This window comes from Lepidothrix coronata, unplaced genomic scaffold (assembly GCF_001604755.1).
Source record: "Lepidothrix coronata isolate B3197 unplaced genomic scaffold, Lepidothrix_coronata-1.0 Scaffold121, whole genome shotgun sequence".
NCBI classification, from domain to species: domain Eukaryota; kingdom Metazoa; phylum Chordata; class Aves; order Passeriformes; family Pipridae; genus Lepidothrix; species Lepidothrix coronata.
Genome location: NW_016690301.1, coordinates 2,634,776 through 2,659,999, shown reverse-complemented (window position 1 = coordinate 2,659,999; position 25,224 = coordinate 2,634,776). Strand labels below are relative to the sequence as shown.

General features: G+C 40.4%; 1 protein-coding gene across 1 annotated transcript in view; it reads right to left on the bottom strand.

Moving 5' to 3' along the window:
• DOCK2 (dedicator of cytokinesis 2) overlaps positions 1 to 25,224 on the bottom strand; it is a 169,284-nt gene that overhangs the window by 14,592 nt on the left and 129,468 nt on the right. Inside the window, exons 33-43 of the mRNA XM_017825591.1 lie at positions 23,783 to 23,931; positions 18,017 to 18,102; positions 12,975 to 13,131; positions 11,339 to 11,379; positions 9,884 to 9,974; positions 8,670 to 8,789; positions 6,913 to 7,002; positions 5,586 to 5,690; positions 4,097 to 4,238; positions 2,350 to 2,431; positions 21 to 105 (exon numbers count right to left, since the gene is read on the bottom strand). Of these exons, the coding sequence (XP_017681080.1) occupies positions 21 to 105; positions 2,350 to 2,431; positions 4,097 to 4,238; positions 5,586 to 5,690; positions 6,913 to 7,002; positions 8,670 to 8,789; positions 9,884 to 9,974; positions 11,339 to 11,379; positions 12,975 to 13,131; positions 18,017 to 18,102; positions 23,783 to 23,931 (1,148 nt within the window). The remainder of the gene's footprint in view (positions 1 to 20; positions 106 to 2,349; positions 2,432 to 4,096; positions 4,239 to 5,585; positions 5,691 to 6,912; positions 7,003 to 8,669; positions 8,790 to 9,883; positions 9,975 to 11,338; positions 11,380 to 12,974; positions 13,132 to 18,016; positions 18,103 to 23,782; positions 23,932 to 25,224) is intronic.

Below are 25,224 nucleotides of genomic sequence, written 5' to 3'. Positions count from 1 at the left end.
CTTGTCATTAATTTACTTACAGCAAATTCATTCTCAGGGTCAACAGATCCTTTTCTGACTGGCCTTGAATAGTGGAACCGCTGCACGTTGTTGGACTTGTAAAAACTGGAAGGTTTAAAGAACACTTTTGTAAAATACAGAACCTGGAAATTAATGGATTTTGTTATCCCAGTGAAATATTTCATTTTGAGTCAGTTGAATTTTTAATTAAAAGCAAATTTACTGCTCTGAAAAAAAAGTGCTTCACTGAAAACTCAGGAGGAAACTACTTTATCTATAAATCACGGTCAACACACAGTATTTTACAATTATTAAGTTTCAGCTTGTGACTGGGTGTATTTTCTGGGTAAAAAACCCTCCAGAACTTCCAGATTAATGTTCAAACCAACAGAAGAAGGACTAGAGGAGATTTTTTCCTCTCCTGAACTCTTGCTGTGGCACAGGCCCTGCTTGCTGGCTTATCAGGGAGCATAATTTTGTTCCAGATAACTGACTGAACAGTGCAGATATTTTCACCTGGACAGGAGCACAAGTGTTTTTTCATCCACAACACAACAAATCAGTTAATTCATGTCCCTGCTCACAATGCAGAACAATATTTATTCAATAAAATAAACAAATGAAGCCATTAATGACAATTTTCTTTGTGATAGATAAGAAAATGTATATTGTAGAGGGGGACACCAGCATAAAGAATGTCTTGCAAAGTCCTGTTATAATCTATTCTATTCAGCTAATGATTTTTCTCCATCATTGTGAGCACATATTTTCACTAAACTTGTAACCACTTGGCTTTTAACACTGGCTAATTTGAAAGAACAGGGACTGCAGAGTTTTAACTGAGTATTTTGCTGTCCACAAAAAAATATCTCCCTTTGGGCTTTGTTTTTTTTTTCAAGATGAATTAAACTTAAAGCCATTTTAAGTAAAAGCTAATTTTGCAGAGAAAAAAAAATAAATCTTAGTAATCTCTTACAATAAAAATGAGCCATGTTTTGGAGGCCCAGAGAAGCAAACAAATAGAGAAGCCCCAAACAGCTGAGCTAAGCAAACCATGGTGTGTTAGTTCAGAGGAACCCATGATTTGTGATCCAAAGAGCTCAGATTATCTCCATCAGTAAAGAAAGAAACTGGAAAATGCTGCCACACTGAGTCAGGTCACTTCATACAGTTCCATCTGAAAGGACAGATATTTTGAAGCTCTTTGATAGAATAAATGCACTGCCATCAACTAATGTAACTAACACTGAAATGGCCAATAAAGTACACTCGTAAAAGTAAATCCCCAGGAGCAGATGGAATCAGCAGTTTGGTTGAATTCTGCAGCTGAGACAAACCATTACGGAATCTCCCATCTGAGCAGAGATTCTACTTTATGTGGAGCATTTCACCACATAAAACTGTCACCAATTCAAAGTGGGGCTGCCACTACTCTGAAATCCAGTCAGACAGGACCACATTTGGAATCTGCCTTTCAGTTGCTGATTTAAAAATGCATCAAGTTGAAATTGGGACCACAGTTTGTTGTGGGGGGTTTTGGGTTGGTTTTTTGTTGGTGCTTTTTTTTTTTTTTTTTGGAGGGGAGGATGTTTGTTTGTTTGTTTGTTTTTAAATCCTGTAGCACAAGACCTGTGCCTGTATCTGCTTTACTGAGGTGCACGTGAGGAGGGGAATTCTTATTTTTCCACTCTGAGTCAGCTGCAACCTCAGTAAAGATTCTCCAGAGAAGGCTGCAGGCAAAGGTGAAAACTGCTTTGGATGCAGCTGTTAGCCCCTCTATTCTCAGAATACTTTGGACAATTCATTCCCTTTATTGCTTTACAAAAGCTTGACCACAGTGCCAGTGGAAAGCACTTTGCCACCATGTATTTTGCACTTGGCAAGACAAGCCATAACAAGATTCTGCTGTCCAAGAGCCTTCAACTCAACCACTCTCATTGCCAGGGACCTCTAAGACCCCTCTCTCCATCACTTGTCTAAGAAGATGTGTTGAAAACTCAATAACTTCCACCCAAAGCACAGATTCCACCTCCCTGCCCTGGAACCAGAAGTTATTTCTTCAGTGGTAGGTGGGTAGGTGTTCTTTCATGGAATTCCTTGGGAATATACCTAGGACAGGCTGGGCAGAGCCCTGAGCAACCTGGTCTAGCTGAAGATGTCCCTGCTCGTTGCAGGGGAGTTGGACTAAATGGCCTCTAAAAGTCCTTTCCCACAGAAATGATTCTATGAATACATAACTCAGCAAATTAAAGCAAATAAAAACTCTAAGATTCATTGGTGAAATAATGGTTGTCAGTTTAGGAATATGGTCTAACTCTCATTATACACCTATTACAGAAATCCACTTACTTTATAATTTGATCAGGTACTGCCTTATTTTTGAATCTGGGCTGCTCCTCCAGGACTGGCTGCACTGTAAAACACTGGATATCTGAAATTGTGGAAGTTAAGGGCATGTTATTAACAGTTGAAACACTGCAGGCTGAGGGGAAATAAAAATAATAATAAAAATAAAAAAAAGACATTTCCTGATGAAAAATCTGCAGTGTTCGGGGTTTCATTTGTGGAGTTTCCTCAGCCAAAAAAGGAAAAATCTGTCAGTAGTAACCAGTGAATATGTATTAATATTAACTTTGAACTGCATATTTTTATTATTTACTGAGCTTGAATATCTGCAGCAGAATTTTTCACACTGACTCATTCATTAAATTTTAAAGCTCAGCCAACTTACAAAAATAACATCAACGACATGTGATGTTAACAGTTTCACTGTTTAGCTCTAGGCTTGCATAAAGCCAGGATGGTTAACATCTCATCTTTGAAATCTGCAATGGAACAGCCCTTTTACTTGAGATTTCCTTTTCCTGTGGAAGTGTTATTTTTTAAATCTGACTGCTGGATTGGTAAGTAAATACATCTCATTCTTACATATTTCAGTATATTTGACTCATGCCCTCTGGGTAGATTCTGTAGCTTTTTCTTAAGTGCAGAACCAGTGTGTATCTGCTGTTAGTTGCAATTAGAGGAGCAAATTCTACCTTAAAGACTGAAACATGTGATCCCAAAAACAACCAATTAGTTAAGACACAAGACACTCTTAGGAGAGCTTGGCTTTCAAGCTTAATGTACTGTTTTAGATAAGCCTGTAATACTCCCACTTCAGTCCCAACAGTGTTGAAAGAAATCAATATTCCCTTTCTGTTCCAGAAGGTTCCACCAAAATAGATTCAAAAGAACATGCGAAGTGTTACAACATTACCTTGGAAATTAATAAAGGAAAATCAACATGTGAAAACAAATGTCTGAGACAATGAGGTGATCTCATATCTGCTCAGTCAGTAATCATTTAAATTAGGAAAAAAAACCAAACGTGATCAGAGTTCTTGTAAACAAGAATAATTTAGGGCATCCTAAAAGTTGGTTAACAATGTTTAGGAGTTAATTTTGCCAGGAAAATTTTCCAAGAGTGACTGAAGGCATATTTATGCTGCCAAGAAGCACAGGTGGTCCCCAGGTGTGGTTCCAGTCAGGGCAATGTTCAAGGAAGACATGAATTTCATACCAAGGGACGACAGCTAAGAATGTGAGGTGAGAGAGAAGCTGCTGTTTTTAAACTTGGCCAGTTCAAGTGTGTGTCACTGGTTTTGCCATTTGAAGAAAATAAAAGGTAAACCATATATGAGCTTCAGTGAGTTTTCTTCCCTGAAAGGGTTGTCAAGTCCTGGCACAGCCGCCCAGGGCAGTGGTTGAGTCACCACCCCCGGAGGGATTTAAAAGACTTGTAGACGTGGCACTTGGGGACATGGCTTAGTGGTGAGCAAGGTTTATGGCTGGAGTCAATCTTTAGGGTTTTTTCCAACCTAAATGGTTTTCTGATGAATGAAGGAGACAGACTCCTTAGGACTGTGAGGAAAACAAGGGCTGACATCTCAGGAACAAGCCACGAAAGACATGAAGGACATATAAGTAAAACTGCAAGCAGAGCTGCAACATTAATAAACTTCCACTCTTTTCAGGAAATTGTTGTTTCACACAGACAAATTTCTGCTAAAACCAAGGTTTCTCCAGCCCCCCTTCCTCCTGTTTTCAAGGATACATTGCCCAGGAGAGTTTTTCACATCCTCCCCGGGAGCTGCCGTGGTGTTCATCTCCTCTGCACTGGGGAACTGGCTCATCAGCTGCGCCTGGAAATCCTCTCTCCTCTCGTATTCCTTCCCACGATAGATGAACACTTTGTTCTGCAAGGCATAAAGAGCTCATTTCTCGGGCTCTGGGATGCTGAGGCAGAAGTTAGAGATTCGTGGCTATCAGCACAAACACACAATGCTCTCCAGATTTTGGAGTGAGCGTTGCTGTTTTCTGAATATGAATCAACCATAAAGCCAAACACCACTTTGACCAGGTGCTGGAATGCAGCACTGACTCTCCAGAGACCCTGGTCTCAAAGTTTTATCATTCAGAAAACAGTAACACTGGTGTAATACTAAATATATTTCACTATTTTTTTCCAATGTTTCCAAGGCAGCTTTGGTTTTTAAACGTGGGAAAGCAGGATCTCTTGTTGCTTTTCAAGTGTGAAGATAGCTACCCTATTCATTGTGCAAGAATCACTTTTTTATTAAGAAAACATCAAATATTCAGGTTAGTTTTATGCTCAGAGCTCATGCACTACTGTGATTTAAACAAAGCTACGACCTTTTAAAAAACTAAATAAATCCAGTTGTGCATGACAGGTTTCTTGAAAAAACAGACCTTTTGGAGTCCTGATTTCTCTCATGGTAGTCAAAAATGGAGAAAAGTAAGGAAAACACAGTAGATTCTGCATATGTTGAATAAAGCCAGTTCAAACTGACCATAATTGTCCTAGGATAGAAACAAGCTGTTGCCATTCAGGAAAAAACTTAGAGCAACACAACACAGTTGGTGTGAACATGTCAGCTCAGTGCATGTTAGAGGTCAAAAAAGCAGTGTTAGCACTAGTTATCATGAGGAAAACAGGAAAACAAAAGAAACATCAATATCACACTGAACAAATTCATGGTGTATTCACATTTCAAATCCTACACACACACTTGTCCTGCCAGCTCATGAACCAGAATTGGATAGTGAGGGAGCCAGAACGTCACAGGTATTTCCATTGCAGCTGAGAGGCAACATAAAGCTGCAACTCCTGTCAGTGCATGGTGAGGAGCACTAAAAATACCAGCCATGAGTGAAACAGAATTTTGGATTTAATTTGAACACGAGTTAATGAGATTCTACTACTTATCAACACCCTGTGTGGAGACTCATCTGAGAAATTACATCATATTGCTGCATTTAGCTCTCCTCTACCTCCTTCACCACATTATATATCTTTAGTTTCCACTATCAAACTAAGAAAGGAGTAACATAAAAGCATCTCAAAACATTTCATGCATATTCTTACAAGTAGCAATTCAGATTTTATCTGCAGTCCTGCATCCGAGCAACAGGAAATCCAGGGAAAATATCTCCAGAGACTCACTTGCATTAGTAGAGTGCACTTGTATGTTTAGAAGCATATGAAAATAGGTGAAAAAAAGTAGGAATTTAAACAAGTTTACCCGTAGGAATGTGGGGAATCCTTGGCCATAATACCCAACAGCAAAATAGTCTGGCTTGGGTCTCAGAATTTTCATGATGTTTTCATAGAACTTTGCTTGCTGGATCTGAAAGCAAAACCAGCTGTAATTACTTGTTTTTGGGGGCTTTATCTATTCATTTTTAACCTCTACAGCCATATGAGTTGATAAGCTACAGCCATAATCAGCACACACAGGACACTGCTGAGGGACATTAAATATTATTTACATTTAAATGCAAATATAATACATAGATAAATGTGTATGGCTTCAACTTTAATATGTGATCTCAGGCTTATCCTTAATTTAGTAGTGTGAGAAGAGAAAAGCAAACACCAAAGTCATGCTTGGCCACTGGTAACACTACTGAAACAATGGATTTTGAAAAAGCCCTGGCCTCAAATATTTCTGAGGTTTGGCTCAACTCAAATTCTTGTCCAAGCCTCACATGAAGGGCACACACCATGGAAAGGGCTTAGAACGATTTCTGCCATAAAATACCACTTAGGTGTTGTGTTTATGAGAATGCAGCACTGCAACTTAAATGGAACTGGCAAAACCAATGCCTTTTATTTTATGACAAAAGCCGAATTTGTTGGGAGCAATGGAAGCTTTCTTTTTAAACAGTCCTGCTCAGGAACACTGTGGTTTGATTCCCAACGTTTCTTTGTGGAAGATTCAGGGATATCCATTGTATGAGCCCTAAACATTTGTTAAAAATCATGCAAGCATGGAATATGGGGAGTAGGGAAAAGAAGGTATGTGGGGGACAGGATTCTTTTTAGATTAATTCAGTTTTAATGAAAACAAATAACTGAACATTTTCTCTTCCTTCAAAATCTTACTTCTAGCCTTTGGACCTAGTTCTAATTCCTTGTGCTGTGATACTTCCCCACTCCTGATTAGGATAGAATTCTTCAGGCTTGTCAAGATTCAAGTTGCTAAAATTTAAAGGAAAATTTAGGGGGAAAATTTCATCTAGGTGCTTTTTCTATCTTAAAGCAGCACAGAGGCCTCCAAACCTTGCTTTATTTCTTTTAAATGTGGCCTTTGAACTGCCCTAAGTGTTTATTTAATCTACAGAAATTTCAAAATGCCTCAATAAACACATTTCCATGCAACTTTAATCAACAGGTCTTTGCTGTTCTCTCTTTTACCACTGGACTGTTACAGTGAAACAGCAACTCGCCAACAAATGGATTAAAAATCTGTTGTAGACAACAAGCTCATAGGCAGCTCTGTCATTTGATAGCTCAAAAGTATTAATTTCTGTGACTGAATTAATTTGAAGACCTGTATACAATCTTACCAGGTTTTGACTTAGAAGTTCATAGTCAAAAACTTCCTTTTCATATTGCTCTGCAAGCTCCTTGCATAAAGATATGGCTTCTTCCCACATCTGCAATGCAACCACACATTCAAAATGTAAATCCAGCCCCAACAAACAAGTTTTTAATGCATCACAGTTTAACTACACTTTTATTGATTACGTTCTCTTTAAAGTGCAGTCATTTATTAACTGCACATTTAGAGTGGAGGACTCGAGGCAATCATAAACTTCAGGAGAGCAGATTAATGTGAAAAAATAAAAGTGTTTTATGATTCATTACAGGAAGGCATAAGTAAACTTACTTTATTCTTAGAATAAGAATCAGATACATTAAGGAGAGTAAATCACTGGGGTGATAACACCCAGGACACACCCCAAGCACGGAGCTGAGGGGACTGACACCTGCCACTCCTTAAAGCACCATTTTATAAAACATCCTGCAGCATCCACAGCTATAGGTACCTTGCATAGGACAGCTCTCCCAGTCAGCTAAAAACTAAGGCTTAAATTGCCACTTGCCCAGAGCAGCAGCTTCTTTCTTTCCACACAATTTAAGGGCTGCCTCTGACAAGGACTGTGAGGAGCTGCACTGGAAAGACCAGGACAGCTTTTCTCGTCTGATGTGGGCACTTCATACAAGCAGCACAAAAGTGGTCTTGAAGCAGCTACAAACTCCCTCTCTCGAGGATATTTCTCAAGTTCTGTCAGGCTTCTCACCTACCCATAATAAAGGAGACAAAGGGGTTTGTGAGCACGACTCTCTGGGGGTTTGAGGCCATTGGGGGTCACACACATCAGGCCTGTCTCCAAACGGTGCCACGTGCCCCCAGGTCAGGTATTTCTGAACCTGGCCCGAGGGTCCAGCTGCTGCAAACCCCCCCTGATGGACCTGAGGAGAGCCTGAATGCTGGGTGCTGAGGATCAGAAATCATGAGGGTTTGTTTTTCCTGGCAGGGTGGGTGGGCACTGCTACACTGTAGTTTCTTTAGATACCAACACAAAACCCTGAAGCACCAAAAACTTCTACCTTTTGAATTATAGGAAGGGCTTCTTCTCAAGAAGCACTAATGGATTGCCTTTCCTCTTCTCTTCGTACCTTTGGCTACAGCTGAACAAGACATAAGGACTTAAAGGTCTTATTGGATCATGAGATTAATTATCCAGCACTGCAGAATTTTTCCCTGCTTTCTTTCTTTGTTTTATTTCCAAAAATCTCAGCTCTGCTGTACTTGTACTGACAGGTAATTTTATTAACAGTTGGGGTTTTTTTAAAGTTGAACTAAACCAAGGTACTGAACATCAAACTATTACATTTTAGGTTTGGAATACAACCCTGAAACAAATATGTCCATTTTGAACTGTCTGGCTTCCTTGGAGGAGATAAGGACTGAATAGTCTAGAAATGGAATCTGGGTAGTCCATATTCTTTTCCTGGTAAAGGCAAGTACATTCAACATTTTTTATTGCATTTTATTTAGTGCCTGGCAAACATGCTTGTGGCAATGTGTTGAAACATTAGCCCTCTTCCTTTGTGAATGTGGTTATTGAAAGAACGTGTTCCTATGGGAGCAGATATTCTCTGGGAATAAGCCTTCAGGACACAGTTTTTGCTTGACCCACATTTCAAAGAAGCTTTTCTACCCAAGCACTTCATACAGGGCACATTCATCCAACAGTACTATCCAGAGCAGCACAGCAAAGAGAGATTTGGCTGGGGAGGAACTCTGCAGACCTACCTTTCCTTTGTCAAAGTACTCTATGATCTTTTCATACAAATTCTCTTTCAAGTGTCGATAGGTCTGCGAGCACTGGAACTCTGTTGACATGACTTGGGGTGCACACTGTTCATCTGACCACTGGGAACAAGAACACAGCAAAAACCCCATGATTCTGGAGTTCAGCCTTTCATCCTCCCATCAAATCTGGTTCCCTGGGCTCTTCTAAGTGTTTTCTTCCCAAGCCTTTTTTATCCATCCACAGAGAAACTGGGAAAGACACTCGGAATGTATTCACTACCTCTTCAGCCAAGTGCTGTATTTCATGTAACAGCCAGGACCAGACAGAACATTTTAAAACCTATGTTCCTTCCTTCCCCCTACCTACCCCCCAAAAAAATTGAGATAAAAATCTGTGTGAGAAGATTAATTAATTCTCTTTCAGTGGTGTCATCTTCACTGACTTGGTTTTGATTTTTTGCATTAAAATATTTCTCATACTAATACCTTTGTTTACAGCAATACATACAATATACCTCATGTATTTCTATGACCAGAAAAAATTAAAATGAAGTTCAAGCAAAATAGCACTGTGGAAAGGCAAGTTAATGTGGTTCTGCACTAAAAAACAATTTCACTAAGAAATCTCAGATTTTTGCTGAAGAACACTTAAATTTGGAATAGAAATTCCAAATGGAAATTGCATTTGTAATGGAAATGCATCTTACTGACCATTTCTATTCATAATGTCAGCTACAATGAGAACAAACATTAGTTGTAGTGAAAGGCAGTTACCAGCTACAAAAGAAAGTCAACATGACTTGATAGTCTGACCCATATTCTTTAAAATTAAAAGTTAGATGTCCCCCTGTGACAGCTGGAATAAACTATGTTTAATTGTCATAACCGTCATGTTTAGGTTAGTAAGAAATGAGCAAAATGAACACCACAAAATGTTCTCACTATAAACTATTCTTGCTACAATATTTAGCTCTAGAAACATATGGCTCTTAACAACCTATTGAAAATATTTCAATAATTAAGATTAATTTTGTATGACCTACTGCAGTGTTTTTAAGTAGAAACTTGAATACCCCTATTGAAAATAGGGTAAGTAAGTTGAAAATAGGGTAAGTAAATAACGTGCAGTAAGTCTGGGATTAAGGCAGTCACTTTAATATATAAATTTGAAAACTGTGAAAGCTTAATTATATATTGAATTTAGAAGATCTAACCTTTAAGAGCCACGTGTGGAGGAGAAGGGTATATGCTGCTTCTGTGTAATTCTCACAATCTAAATGAAGATCTCGCAATTTATACAAATACCTGAGGGAGGAGAGAGCAAGAATTAGGCTGGGTATTGGCATGAGTGGAATACTGAGTGCCAAAATGTTCTAGATAAGAGGAAACTCCACAGATGTCCCACAGTCACTCCCCAAAGAGACTTCAAGGACACTTTGGGGGGTGGTTAAAGCTCTGTGCATTTGTTCAGACTTTTCTGTGTTCTTTTGTACACAAACTTTGGGCACCAAGGGAAGAGAAAGAGCCACCCTCCTGTGAACTGCTGTCAGCTCCACCCTGAAGAGGAAAAACTATCAGACTCGAGGTCTAAGACAGCTCTGAGTCCACTATTCCTGGACTGTTAAGACAGTTGCCTTTCTCTGTAGCACTTCCCACATATATAGCTGAAACCACAACAGATAACACAGGGCAAAGGAGAACATGGAAAATACCAGCCCAGAAAGGCAGAGCCAGTCCCTGTACAGCTTGGAAAGTGGTAGAGGGAGGAGAGTTGTTCTCAGCTAAACATTATTAATGTTCTCCTTGATCCCTAGGGCGGCATTGCCAACACAACCACTGCCCGTCACGGGACTCAGGCTGCACATCTCCAGCAGCCAGAATGGAAAAGTGCGTCCCATCCTCTGTGTTTTGGGACACAGGAGCTCCAACACCTTGTTGGAGCAGTTCAAGGCATTCCCATTCCCAGTTGTCATCCCAGCAGAAAATGTTTCCCCCTCAGCAGCACCCACAGAGGGAGAGCTGTTCCCCCCGGCCACTCCAGCTCACAGCTCCGGGTTTAGCTCTGAATCACCTCATTTTTGGGATGCTGGGCTTTGTTCTGCACATTTCGCAGAAGGGGAGGAGAGGCAGGAAATAAGGAGCTTTGAAACAACAAGAACTGCTGCAGCTCACATTCAAAACTCTTGGAGACAGTAAGAGGCCATATCACATCTGAAAGAATTGCCAGTGTAGCTTTAGCTCTCCCAGAAAATGCCTCCCCACACAGCACTCCCTGCTGGGTGGAGTGTTGCACATTGGAAGAGACTGGGTTATTCTACAAAACTTGAATGCTTTCTCTGCCACTCCAAATGTAAGATACACCCTCCCTCAAACTTCAAATCTAGCTGCATTTCTTTAATTTTAAACAAAAAACAACGAATGTTGAGTGATTTGATCAACTAGAAGTTAGAAAAAAACGCTGCTGCTGAATACACATCATAGATTCCAGATTGCTGGAGGCTAAACAAACAGTGCAGTGAGAATACAAATGAGGCCAGGGCTACCACAGAGTCACTGTGGATGGTAAACTAATATTAAGCACAGCAATTCAAGTAGAGCAATAAAATCAGAATTCACGAGAAAATATTGTTGCCCTCTCCAAAAGAGATCTAACAGAACAGCTGTCATACCTGATGTACATCTCCTCACGGTTGATGTCCTTGTAGAAATTCTAGGGACACAAAAAATTTAAGTTATCTCCTAATATATTTTAACAAAACAAAAGAAAAATATAGATATAGATGTATATGCTGAGATTTTGCCTTTCTTGCTCATTGTACAGCCTAAGAAATAGATTATTTACAGACTATGTGAAGTTTAAAACTGGAACTACTATGTCAATTAATATTTTAACTAGTTATATGCATGTGTTATTATACATACATAAGTATATTTCTAGTTCTTTAACAAAATCATTAGTGAAAGTTTTGCTGTAGGAGAAGAAGAAAATATACTTTTCCAAATGCATTAACATAACAAACCACATGCTCTGTGCAGAACCTGATGGCCAGAAAAGCTGCTATGCATTGAAGCAGACATGTAGCACTGTAAATACACAACATGGTTGTACAATACCTCTAAAAGGGGCCAATTCCAGGAATAAAGCCCATTTTTTTGTCACCATAACGTGTTTGCAGGTGTACAAGTTGCTAAGGCTGTGCAAAATGTATGACTAGAATTGTTGCAGGAATTTATACCACATTGAGCAGCGGTTACTGAGGAACAGAGAGTATGTGAGAGCAACACTTTGAAGGTGATGGAGGTCCCTCCTCAGCTCTGAGGAGTTCCCTGGGGCAGGAATCTCTGTCTGACATATTCTCATTACAAAAGAGGAATGGTAAAAAACCCACAGGACCAGATCAGAGACTCAAATGTTCTCGGCACCTCACTGCGAGTGCCCCGACATTTCTTCCCCACATTTAAAGGCTGTAGCTGTTGAGTTGCTGAAGCTGCAAGTGGGTTAGTTCCTCAAGCCCAACTTGAACCTGGCAAAGCCCACTGGCATGTTAAGCCTATCAAAAGGTACAGGCATGTGAGCAGTAAAATTCCTGATTCACCCACAGAATACAGGGGCAAGAAGGAAGGATATTGAGGTGCTGGAGCAGGTCCAGAGGAGAGCAACGAGGCTGGGGAAGGGACTGGAGCACAAGTGCTGTGAGGAGAGGCTGAGGGAGCTGGGGCTGTTCAGCCTGGAGAAGAGGAGGCTCAGGGGAGACCTCCTCACTCTCTACAACTCCCTGACAAGATGGGGGAGCCGGGGGGGGTTGGTCTCTTTTCCCAGGCAACTCTCAGCAAGACAAGAGGGCTCAGTCTTCAGCTGTGCCAGGGGAGGTTTAGGTTGGATATTAGAAAGAATTTCTTTCCAGAGAGGGTGATCAGCCATTGGAATGGGCTGCCCAGGGAAGTGGTGGATTCTCCATCCCTGGGGGTTTTTAAGATAAGACTGAATGTGGCATCAGTGCCATGGGCTGGGAACCACGGTGGTAGTGGACCAAGGGTTGGACTTGATGTTCTCAGAAGTCCCTTCCAACCCAGCTGATTCTGTGATTCTATGACTCTATGAAAACCAAAGAAGTGAGGGGATGCTGCTGTCAGACTTACGGATGCATCCATGCAAATAGATATAAAACCCTCTTGTTTCAGAATTTATATCACTGCTGAGTGTTGTCACCCACTGCTGTCGCCAGGAAGGTTTCCCTTCACCTTTAGTAAATGGATTGTGAGGCTTTCCCTCTCCTCACACAGGGATGCCAGGAGGGAACGTACCAGCAAGTTCACGGTGCAGCTCATGCGGTTGTCCTTGCTCTCGTCGTTCATCACGGTCCTGTAGTCCAGCAGCTTCTCCAGGAGGCCTTTAACGAGGCTGACAAACCTTTCCACCAAGTCAGAAATGCCAGGGTGCTCCTGGGCACAGTCTTTAAGGCTGCAAATGCAAAAAAAGTTGGGACAATTCCATGAAAATCAGTGGCCTGTCAGCTGAAAAACTGTTTGAACCTGAAGGCAAAGACTGAGGTGGGGTTAAATCAACTGCAGAATGCACTGGAAATTCCCTTTGTGAGTCGGGAATTTAGATATCCACATGACAAAGTGGCATATAAATAAAATATAAAAAAGAGAAACATTTATTTTTCCTGTCTGAAAATGACGTTGAATTCAAGGGTATGCCCACAACTTCAGGACAGAGCAACCTGCATCGGTGTTGCCACAAACTCCAGTCTCTGGAACGCCACACTATTGCAACAAACAATATTGCAAAATATTTAAACACTGCACCTTCCTCTCCTCAACATAAAATGCAACCTTTTCCTTCTTTTTGTGCTGTTACACGTGAGTGGAAATTTCAAACTAACAAAAATTACAATTTTAGGTCAAAAAAGTCATTCACTAACAAGGCCTCACCAGAGTAATTTGCCCTTGAGAAATAAGGAAAACCAAACAATCAACTTTCTGCAAATTGAAAAGAGAAGCTCGATCTCTTTTGATAAAAATAGAGGAAAATGGCTTTTATAGAATGGCATCATCAGATTGAATTTACATTAACAGGACATTAGCATATACTGTTTCTACAAAGTGCTGAAGTGATTTAGGAGTAGATATTTCACTTTATTATCAGAGCTTTGTTTTAAAAGTTTAACTATTTGAACATCATAAAGTGATTACCAGCATCTCACTAAGGATTATTTTCTTTCTTTCCTTGAGAGCTTGTTTCTTCTGCTTAACATCCTGGTTTTCCAGTGGGATTTTCTCTGACAAACTGCATTTTATACACATATATTTATATACACACTTATATACATATATTTTCACATATATATTATAGATGCATGCATTGGATCTGGCAGAGATGCAGTTCATTTTCCCCAAGGCAGCCCTGCTTTATATTGGTAGCTGGGAAGGTTTTGACCTCTTAGTGCTTAATCATCAATTATGATATTCAACTGATATCAACTGAATATCAAACACCATTGTTTTCAAGACACCCAGGTAAAAAATTAACTTATTACTAATCTTTAAGTACACTATTAAGAAAATTACAAAGTGTGATGTTTTAATTAATTGCAGAAATTTTTTTTTACTCCTCATAATTCTTTAAACCTTCTTCAGAAAATACATATTTATATGAAGTTCAGTTGCAAAGAAATCCTGGAAACTCTAGCCCAGAATGGAGCCAGGCTCAAAGTTCCAACTTAAGCAAAGTAAAACCAGCCCCTCAAGTTTATTCCTTGGATTGTACAACTCCAGTGGAGTTACTTTGTTGAGACAGAGGGAGGGTGTACACGGGTGTCTGAAAGAACATTTATGTTGTACAAGATGTGGTGGACAGAGGCTGACACATAAACCCCAAACACTTTAATTATTGTTGTCTGATTAGTCTGAAACAACAGCAGAAATATTTAAATAAGGAACTGAAATAGGCCTTATAACATTAAATACACTGCAAATTGAAGGTAAATAATAAATATTGAAGAGCTGACAACTGACAGAAAGGTTGGAGTGTGTTAAATTATATTTGTGGGAAAGAAAGTAGGAAAGCCTCAGAACCACGTAGGAATATTATACAGGAAAAATGGTGTTGGTTTACATATGTGAGATCAGAAACAGGGTGAGACACTAACAGAGCAAAGCACAGCCACCATTCAAGTGGCTGTTAGGAATTTTTGCCACAGGTTCCCTTGGAGGGACAGCAAGCAAGGCAGACCTCTGAACATTCCCTGAGTGCACAATGAGCACGAGTCACCCAGACATCCCATTTATTTCCAGTACAAGTAGAAAAACCTTGACATAACCCACAAGCTATTGCTGATTCTCACCCAGGACATAACACATAACTCCAGTCACCAAAGAAAGGTGAACTGGAGTGCACATAATGCAGAACTACAAAAAGAACAGGAGAGAGGAACACCTGTCTCTTGAGGGAAGATTTAAAAAATGTATTGCTCAGCTTTGTACAGTAATCTCAATAAAAAGGACCATAAAACTTCAAGAATTTTTCCCCCCAGGAAGGAGAAAGAAACCTTTGATTTTTTGAACAGAGCTTGAAAAAAAAAAAAAAGATTTAAAATAAAAAATATTTTAAATAAAGATCAAGAAAACAACTGAATATCGTGGGCCACTGCAATGATGGGGGAACTGGAGAGCTGCCAAATGTTGTTTTCTGTTGTGCCTATATTAGTAACTAAAACATGCCAGGATTCATTTTCTGAGCCTGAGGACAAGTGGCCTGGCACAGACCTACATTCTCCTGCATTTCCCCATACAGGGCAGCCCTGTGTCCTCTGCCCATTGCAAACAGCCTCTCACCTACCCCAGATTATCCCAGATTCTCCTCCCTGGTGTTGTCTAGGACAGGACTCACCAGCACAGCTCAGAACCCCTCCTGGGGTGGGGTTCTGAACCCCTCCTGTGCTCCTGGGGCACACTAACAGTCAGGACCAGGGACAAATGCTTAATTAAACTTCTGCTGAACCTATTTAGTTTCTTGGAAATCAGCAATTTCCCAACAACCCACAAGTGTGGGTGAGTGTTGGTTGCAGAGGTGACTACCAGCACACCACAGTCACTGACTGCTGCTCAATGCCTGCAGCCAGGGGGCACTGGAACTGTGCAGGAATGCAGTTATGGGATGAAAATAGGAACAAATGAATAAATATGAACAAATGAATAAATGTGGAGCCCAGTTTAACTGGGTCCCCATCCAGAAGGGGACAGAGGCTTGAAATCCCTGCTTTGAAAGGTGTGAAGGAGGGAAGGTTTAAACCAAACCGAACTAATGGAGGGGAAGGGAGAGGGAAGATGAGAGAGAAGAAGGAAGAGGAGATTCTACCACTGGTAGGTCACCAACCTCTGCTTCACCAGTCCCTCTATAGGTGTCATTCAACAGCTTCAAGGATGGAACAAATAATATTATCTGGAGACAAGATGAAGTGGCATCTTTAGAAATGTGGAAACACTGAACTTGAAGCCTCGTAGAAAGTGGGACAGTACGAGGGGGAAAAACAGGTCTGTGAAAGCAAGGAGGGTGCCTTGGAAGGCAGAGATCAAATGCTCTGGAGTATGTTTGATGACATTATTTGACTGCACCACTGAAAGATGGGGATTACCTGGAGAGGTGCCACTTCTCCAGAAAAGTGTTAGAACAAGGCAGGCAAAGAGTGTCACACAGCTCAGAAAGAGGGAACTTCAAAGAGTCTCACACACAAGGTCTGAGGGAACCTTTGCTGTTTGCATTGATAAAATCTCAGTTTGATTACTCTCTCCAGCTTTAAGGAAATGTAGTCTTTTAAAACAGATGGGGACATTGTAGGAATGTCCAGAAAAATTCCATAGGATAAACTGAAATATTGGGGTTGTCTACCCTAAAGGAGAAACCAGAAGGAAACAAGACAGCAACTTTAAAATGCTGCTGGAAAAAAAGAAACAGAATAAATGATTCTTTACGTCCCAAGAAATAATTGGCCTAAACTGAGGCAAGGGAGATTTGCTATGGATATTTGGAAAAAAACACACAACTAGCAGCAAAGAAAGTTTAGCACTGCAATAAGTGTCCCCTGTGCCAGCTGAGTCCCCTGTTGGGCATCTCTGCTCAGGCTCTGCAGCAGCATTTTTGGGTCACACCAAGAGCCACTCTGGACACCTCTGCCTCACCACCCAAGGCTTGAAGCCAAAATAGCAAACATTCAAAACCGAAAAATCAGTTTATTGCTCTCTGTTAACACAGTCATTGCACGTTAGGAAGTGAAAAGGGTGTATTTAAAACTTCATCTGTCCTTGTCCATGAAGTGCTTTCAAGGAATAGGTTTATATTGCCTCGAAAGTGTCAGTGCTTTCATGGTTTTAAGTCTGCCTTTCTACATTTTATCTGCCTCCTCATAGGACAGAAACTAAACATAAATAGCAAACATTTAAATTATAGTTGATTTAAATAACATTTCTTTTTAATTAGAACATAATCACATATTATGTAAACAAAATAACATATACATACTATTATTTGATTATATAATTCAGTATTTTAAAAAAAAAAGCTTTCCCTGAAAGTGGACTTTTTTCCATTGTGGTGTAACCAAACTTTCATGGTTCATCTGGTGAGGGCAGTGACAAACTAAAACACACAAAGCCAGGGACAAACTCTCAGAGGGATGTACAAGGACTCCAGCACTGCCCAAGATGTCACACCCAACTTGCCATCAGTGAAAATGTGGCTATTCAGTCAGGGAGTAAAGCTGAATGTGGATGGCCAAGAAGAGCAGGAGGTGCTATGTGATATAGTCTGAGGCTTTAGGATTATCAGAAATATAGAAATACTTTGATTAGACCTTAGCACTTCTTAATATTCTCATTCTAGGGTAGTCACGTTATTTAAATTCAGACAATAATCTCTTGGAGTCCAATCTGGACACTGGGAAAAGCAAGTAAAGCATTTTAAAATGCCTTATTAGTGTAAATAAAACAGAAGAAATTAGCTCTACCCTGGCTGAAACTGGGACAATAGGCTATAAAGAAAAGTGTGGAAAGACTAATAGTGGGGAGAATATCTGACTATGCTTGAAAGCTGTATATAGAAATGCAGGTCAGGCATAATTTCTTCATAAATTAGCTAAAGCACAAAATAATGAAAAGCAACTAGAAAAATCATTTTGATGAGCAAAACTACAATTCAAACCAGGTGTACTGAAGCACTGTTCTGTTTCCAGCCCCTTGATGAAAAAAAGTTGCTGAGATTCTACTTTAAGTGAGGTTATCAACCTGGTAACTGGGAATAAAAACATAACATATTCTTAAGGCATTTATTCTTATGCACTACTTACATGGTCTCAAACAACTGCATGTAGTGTTCATCCCCTCGTCCTCCTTCCACCTCATGATCCAACTTCAGAATGATTTCATTTTCAAACTGACAAAGAAAGAAAGAAATCAAAACTCTCAGCAGCTATCCAGAGGTCAAACACATTTCCACGTGGCATGGAAAATGTACCTCTGTGGATTTATGTCATATATTTGTACACATGAACACATTGAGAGGCACAGAGAAAGCATTAGTGGAGACCTACAGTGAAATAAAGCTCTGTTGCTTTACATCTAATTATCTAATTATTAACAGCTCTGTAAAAATGACAGCACGTTCTTCTTTCACACAAAATTTCACACAGTTGTCCTACATGAATAATTCTGTTTCTCCCTGGAGAATTTCTGTGTAATTGAGAGCTTTGGCAGACTGGGATGCAGATCATCCTGTCAGAGAACTGGGAACCTTCCACACTTGAAAGAATTACTGTAGTATTTTATGTAAGGTACTTTCAGATAACTGCAATGCACGATTTTTTACCTTACTTTAATATATCCTCAGCGAAAGGTTCAGCCCAGGGCTACACAGATGAAAACAGTCCTTCCCCTTAGAACACCAAACAGGTCACACATGTCTCCAGATGTGTTGTGGAAGGGACAACTCCTTCAGTTGTAAGGAAACATGACATTCTAACTGAAAACACGTTACTACATGTACTTCCTTCAGGCAGGTCATGATTAAAACTCTCCACCCAGAAAAACTACTCAGCATTTTTCAAGAACAAAGGCCAAACATTCCCCATTGTTCTCCAGCATCCAACCCAGACCTACTGTCCATCCTGCTGCTGCAAACTGCTCTTTGACAGAGCACCGAAGTGGGCGTCGCTCCTTCCAAGGAGCTTTGAAACAGCGTCTTGAGCAGCCAGACTTTGACGCTCCTCACACAGAGAGCAAAAGTCTGGGTGCAGAGGATTAGGTAGAGCAGACACATTCCTCTCTTCTCTGGAAGGGGCAGGGAGGAAGGAGCAACTTCCACCACTTCATATTTCTCAAACAAAGCCGAAACAACAAAACCAAAACCGCGGCACTAAACGTGTGGAAATGAAATTGTTCTTGTGATCGTAACGCAGCCCCAGACAGATGAGCTTCAAAGAGAAGGAGTTAAACACATCCAGGGGGTCAGTGTGACACGGGATCCTGGATCCACGTTGTGCACACACCACACCATGGCACAGACAGGCCCCTTCTCCAGCCCAGCACCAGGGACAGCGCAGCTTCAGGCGGATGAGGAGGAAAGAACTGCTCATGAAAACGTGAGTAGTGCTGTTCTAGAGGGACATGGAATGGTTCAAACCCTCGATGAAGGGAAAAATTGAGAAAATACTTTGCTATTTATCACCCAGTGAGATGCCTCCATAGAGAAGGTCATTGCTGAGGGTGAATTTGGAGACCTGTAGAGTATGTACACGAGGAACATCAACAGCAGCACTGAGCAATCCAGCATTTGAGCAGAAATCAGCAGTAAATGTGGTGCACTGAACTCCCCACTGCTCCTTAAGAGACCTCATGACTTCAGATCTCTGAGTGTCCATTTAAGAACCACTTCCCATAATGTTCTCAGAGAAAACTATAAATTGTTCAGTAGTAACATCAAGCCCATTTTCTGATTCGAGTAGAAAGACTTCTACATTAGCACTATTTCTTAATTATTTCTTATAGAAGGGTCAAATAAGAGGGGGCCTTATTTTTTCTGTAGAGCCCAAAAGGATTTTTGGTTTGTTTTTCAACTCTTGGTTTTGCTGCTCCAATTTTAGTTCTGTCTCTGTAATTAGAATACAAATTAAAGATTGTCTGTGGAACAGTACATACTGTACTAATACTAGAGAATAAAGAGCTATCATTGAAAAAATAGCTTAACAGGAAAAATAAAATTATTCTGTCTCGTGCAGACAGAAAAAGAGGTTTAAAGGGCTCTGAATTAATTCCTATGTGTGAGCAGTATGTGTATCAGTGTTTATATATGTATTAGTAACGTGGGTAACATAAGTGCATGGCAGTTTCAGGACAAGGAAATATTAAACAAAAACACCCAATCCATCCATTTTCTAGACTTGAAGTCTGTGGATTTACTGCAGTAAGACAGAAATCTGTGAATTTAGTGCAAGTCAAGCACCAGTTAAAAACTGTCCACCTCTTAAATCCTTCCTAGTACTTATTCAGTAGGTAGAGAATTGATTACTTCTCGAAGAGGCAATAATTTTACTTTGCTGGATCTGAACAAAAAAACTCTTCCTAAGCATCTTTCCTGCAGTTTCTCAACAAGCTGCAAAAAAAAAGAATCAGTTGCTTGGATCAAAACAAGTAAAAAAAGCTGGCAGAAATATAGAATGGAGTTTTAGTGTTTCTCTGCCAAAATTAAGCCCTGGAATTAAACACTCCTCTAACTTAAACAGGGCTTGCCTAAGTGTCATTGGCGCCAACTGAGCTTTAAACCCACCTGCTTGTCTGTCTAATAGATCCAAGGAATCTGCAGAGCTCTGAGCACACCTCAATACCAAATCAAGAGCAAGTCCATGTTTTCCACATGGAAGCCACCAGGCCACACAAATTTGCTGCTGGGATGATCTCACGTCCTGCTGAAATCTTTCCGCATAACCAAGTTTCAAGAACTGGGAGCCAGAAATAAAGCTATTTACAGCAATGATAAATCACAGGCACCAGGGGGGCTTGCTGAGGTAAAATACTCGTTTAGTAACTTCGTGAGAGCTCTGAGCTCAGAGGGACAGGGCACTGCACCAGGAGCACTAGGAATGAGCATCTGTCCTCCAACAAATCTGTGAGTCCCAGAACACCCCCCCCAGCCAGCACTGTTTCCTGACAGTCCCACAGCAGTCAGGAAGGAAAGCAAACGCACAAAACTTCCCCAGATGGCTCCAGCAACTGGCAGAACCCACGAGACATCCTCAACTGAAAAACCCAAACACAAACAGAGCGATTATTTGAACAAAAATATAAACACGGATGAATTAATCTCTTCTAAGCAAAGTTAAATCTGTGACTTAACTCAAATCCTTGTTTATTTCAATGATATTTTCATTTACTCTGCAAAGAGCTAATTTTTTATAAGTTTGATTTTTTTCATTTGCTTGTTTGTTTGGTTTTTTTTTAAAGCAATCATTTTAAAGCTCTTGGCCTCAGATTGCATTGAGAACAAAGAGCACGAGGTTGCTTGATGAGATGTGTTTTGCTTTCTGAAGCCTTAATAAAATGCACACCCTGATCCTTCCGGGAAAGGTGGGTCACCAACATTTGGAGGATGGGACTCCTTTAGCACCACGTGTCCAACACATGCACAATGAAGGAGAAAGGGATATATTTGCAGGACTAATTCTATCCACAGACACAGAAAATAACTTGGATAAACTGCCTTTCCAAGATTCCTCACTCTCTGAGCTCATGACAGACAGAGCCTTGATGGCTAAAATTAGCAGGTAATAATGACTCCCTCCCTACATCTTCAATTAAAGTTAAAATTATAAACTTACATAACACTGCTTGGAGTGAATGGAAGCTACATGTGCAAAGCAGAAGAAGGGATTGAAAGAAAACGTCTGACTGTGTCAAACACCTACGTATGGATTCTGACCTGTTAAATGTATTTGTATAACATGTCATTCTTGAGATAACCACAGGTGGAATTTTGCTTTTCTCTGTGTTCCCCCCCAAAAAATAGAGCCCTGTCCTGGTGCTGGCCCAGCACAGGCCCATGAAACATTAACAGAAACAGTCATTTTGGGAAAGGTTATTAAATCATGTGGGAGGCACCAGACAAGCTCTGGTTCCAGTGCTGGTACAGGCTCAGCTCATAAAGATGTTTCTGTTTGTGAAATTTTTTCCCCCTCTCTCTCATTAGAGAAGATTAGATTAGAAATAAATTATTTATTTTTAAAATTCTGCAAAATTGTGTTTTAACTGAATGTCATTCTGGGCTCCTGACTGCCACAGGCACTCTGCAAATGACATGTTGTCATTCTCAAAATTTTACACTAAAGCTTTCAAAAAATATCCTTTATGCTCTAAATGTCAATTTGCATATACAAATTGTGCACTAGCAAAAGCTAGAGTTTGTGTGTTTGTGCATCCAATAATCATCCATTCATATTAATTATTTGCTCATTTTAATGAAGATAACAAGAATTCTAAACCATAAATCTTAATGTGCTTTTCCTTTAAAATATATGTTTTTAAAAACTTACCAGAAGGGCTAAACTTACAGAGTCAAGTTTATTATCTTAATTATCTCATCCATGGGAAAGGAGAGAATAAAACTCACCATTCCTGGCCAGTAAATGATTTGCAATTCCTAAAGCAGAACATTAGAAGCTAATGAGATTATGAAATAGTTAATGATAAAAACTATCTCTTTGCTCTTAAACTGCAGTAAAATGTCCTTGTTCCTTGGCACTGTAAAATACCACCTGAAACTTATTTCTACTGGCCTGAGAGGTGATATAAGGGTCACTGAAATGTCTGGCACCTCCGAGGCTCCCAAGCTGCTGCTCCTGTTAATGGGGCAGTTTGACTGATGAGTTCCCGGGATTTCTGCTCTGCACAGATCCCTGGGTCTCTCCCGGGGGACGAGGTATAAGCCACGAGCAGGAAAACATTTTTAAGACAGCAAATATAGGACTACCAGGACACGGAGGGAACAGATGCACAGAGGCAAAGTGGTTTTTAATCTTGGCTTTGAACCAAAAGCTCTGCACTGTGGAACACGGACCAAAATGGAAATTCCATCTGCTCATTTGTTCCCCGCTCGGTTGACACAGAAATGCCCCGAATGATTTAAAGTATTAAACATAGCTGGGTACACGAGATATTTATATTTACATGTGTCTGAAATGATGCCTTTTTGTTTGTCACTTACCCTTACACAGACCGGTTTGAGTTGATTATTTGCGTAACTACAAAGCCTGAATATTCAATTGAAAACGTACTGGGAAAATTTACTCTGCAAACACAGAATAAGGTGAGTCCATGCCCAAAGAGCCTGATGAGAATGTCAGATAGGGAAGAAACCAATGGGTACTCACTGCCCAGGTAGGCACAGCAAGCGATGACAGGAGATTTAGATTAAAATTCCAAGTGCCCTCTCCCGCCATCCCTATTTCTATTCCATCAATAAGAAATATTTCATACTTGTGATTTAAACATTCTTTTTTCTTTTCAAAATGACTGCAGAGAACACTTCAGGAGTGTCAGTTCTTCACAGTGGTTATTTTTCTCACAATAAATACTTAGAAAAGTTAGAGTTCCCTGGGAAATGTGATAATATGGAATTAATTATTCATTGCTGCTTCTGTGACATATGCTGTACTAAATACTGAACATTTTGGCTTATCAATATCTCACAAGGAAGGGGCATAAGGAAAAATTTAGATTATAGAGGATCCCCAGAGGTCATTTAATTCTACCTCCTACTTAACAAATGTAAGTCTTGTTTTTCAGAAGCTTTTTCAGTAAAACTCTGAAAATTTGGATTAAGATCCTGCAACCTCTCTGGGCCCCTATTGCAGTGTCTTATTGCTGTCATTGCAACAAAAGTTATACTTGAGTCCAACTAAATCACTCTGGAGAGCCCACACTTGCTGCACAAAGACATTCCTTTGGTTCTTAATACTCAGGATTTGACTTTCTGGGAGCAGAAAAGCCCACATGACACACATTTAACCAGAAATACTGAGCACATGATATTTTAATGCCTTTTCACACAGAGTGTTTTTAATTACCTTTTTGAATTCTGCTGTCCTCTGATATTCACACAGCATCATGTCAAAGAAAATTGGGATCGTGGCCTTTCGGAGTTCGACTTCTGGAATAAGAGTCATTTCCAAGATGGGCCCAACCATCCCAGGAATAAAGCAGATTTTGTTCTGGCCTGGAGCAAAACCACACATTGGATATTTGAGGTGAAAAGAAATACTTTTAGGAAAGCATGTAGGACATGCAATCATTTAAAGCACTGTTTAAGCCACTTGTGTTGGTGAAGTCTTACAGCTCAGTCACTCCCGTCTGCTCCTTCTCAAAGGCTGGGAGGGTGTGAATGGACACTGTCTCCTTCCAAAGGGGCAGAATTCAGTGCCAGGAATGGGCATGTACACCAGCTGAGTTGACATTTTTCAGTGAACACTTCAGTTTTTCAGCTTTTGACATCTCCTTATAAATATTTAGAGTATAAAGTAATAAACAAACCTGAGAACTCCCCAAATTCTATCAGTAGGAGAGATTCACACAGTAATGGCACGCTCTATAACCTTTCTGGCTTATGAAGGAGAAAACCATTACTTGCTTTCGCTTCTGAATAACATCAGACATCACAACCAATAAACCAAACCAAGCAATGCATCAAAATTGCAGTAAATAGAAGTGATCAGCCACAAGATTGTCTGGAAACTTGTCAATTCAAGTGTATTTCTCTTTCTGAAACCAGATGACAATCACCTGCTTGGTGATTGTGAGCCAGCTTGGAACTGTGAGATTTTAAAAAGCACAAGTCATTAGTTCTTAGCAATTCCATTGTAGAACTCTCCCAGTTTTCCTTTGTGCTCCACAATTCAGTAGTGTACAGGTTGGGCTGGTCTATCTTTTTCTGTGGCTTTTACAGAAACTAATTAAGCTTGACAAGGCTGAGAAGGTCTGACCACTCCCACATGTAAGCAGGACCAGCCCCCACATTTGTTTGGGGTTGGTTTGGGGTTGGGCTCTTGATTCTTGAGGGTCCTTTCTCCTTTGGCTACAGGTGACAGATCCCTCCAGCACTCAGAGATGAGGCTCTTCCCACCCCTCCTGAGCCAGACTCGCAGCCTGACTCATCCCAGGGCACTTCAAAGAACAACAAACTCATTTTCTCCTGGCTTCAAGAAGGCTTTTCCTACTAAGTAAAACTGAGAGATTTACTTTCTACTAAACTATAACTGTTCTTCCCTTCTGGCTCCACGCTCCAGGGCCTCTGCCAGTGCTCCCTAGCAGGGTGGGCTCACCCTCCATATGCTTGCCCAGACCACTCAGCATTTGTCCCCTTGTCCCACAGCTGCTTCCTTGTCATCCATTTCTTTGGTACTGTGTACATGGAGCAAGGTGCCATTTAAATTGACCACATCAGCCACCAACACCATTTCTTGTTATTCATCCAGCAGGAAGAAATGTCCTACCCCACGCTGGTATCTGAATG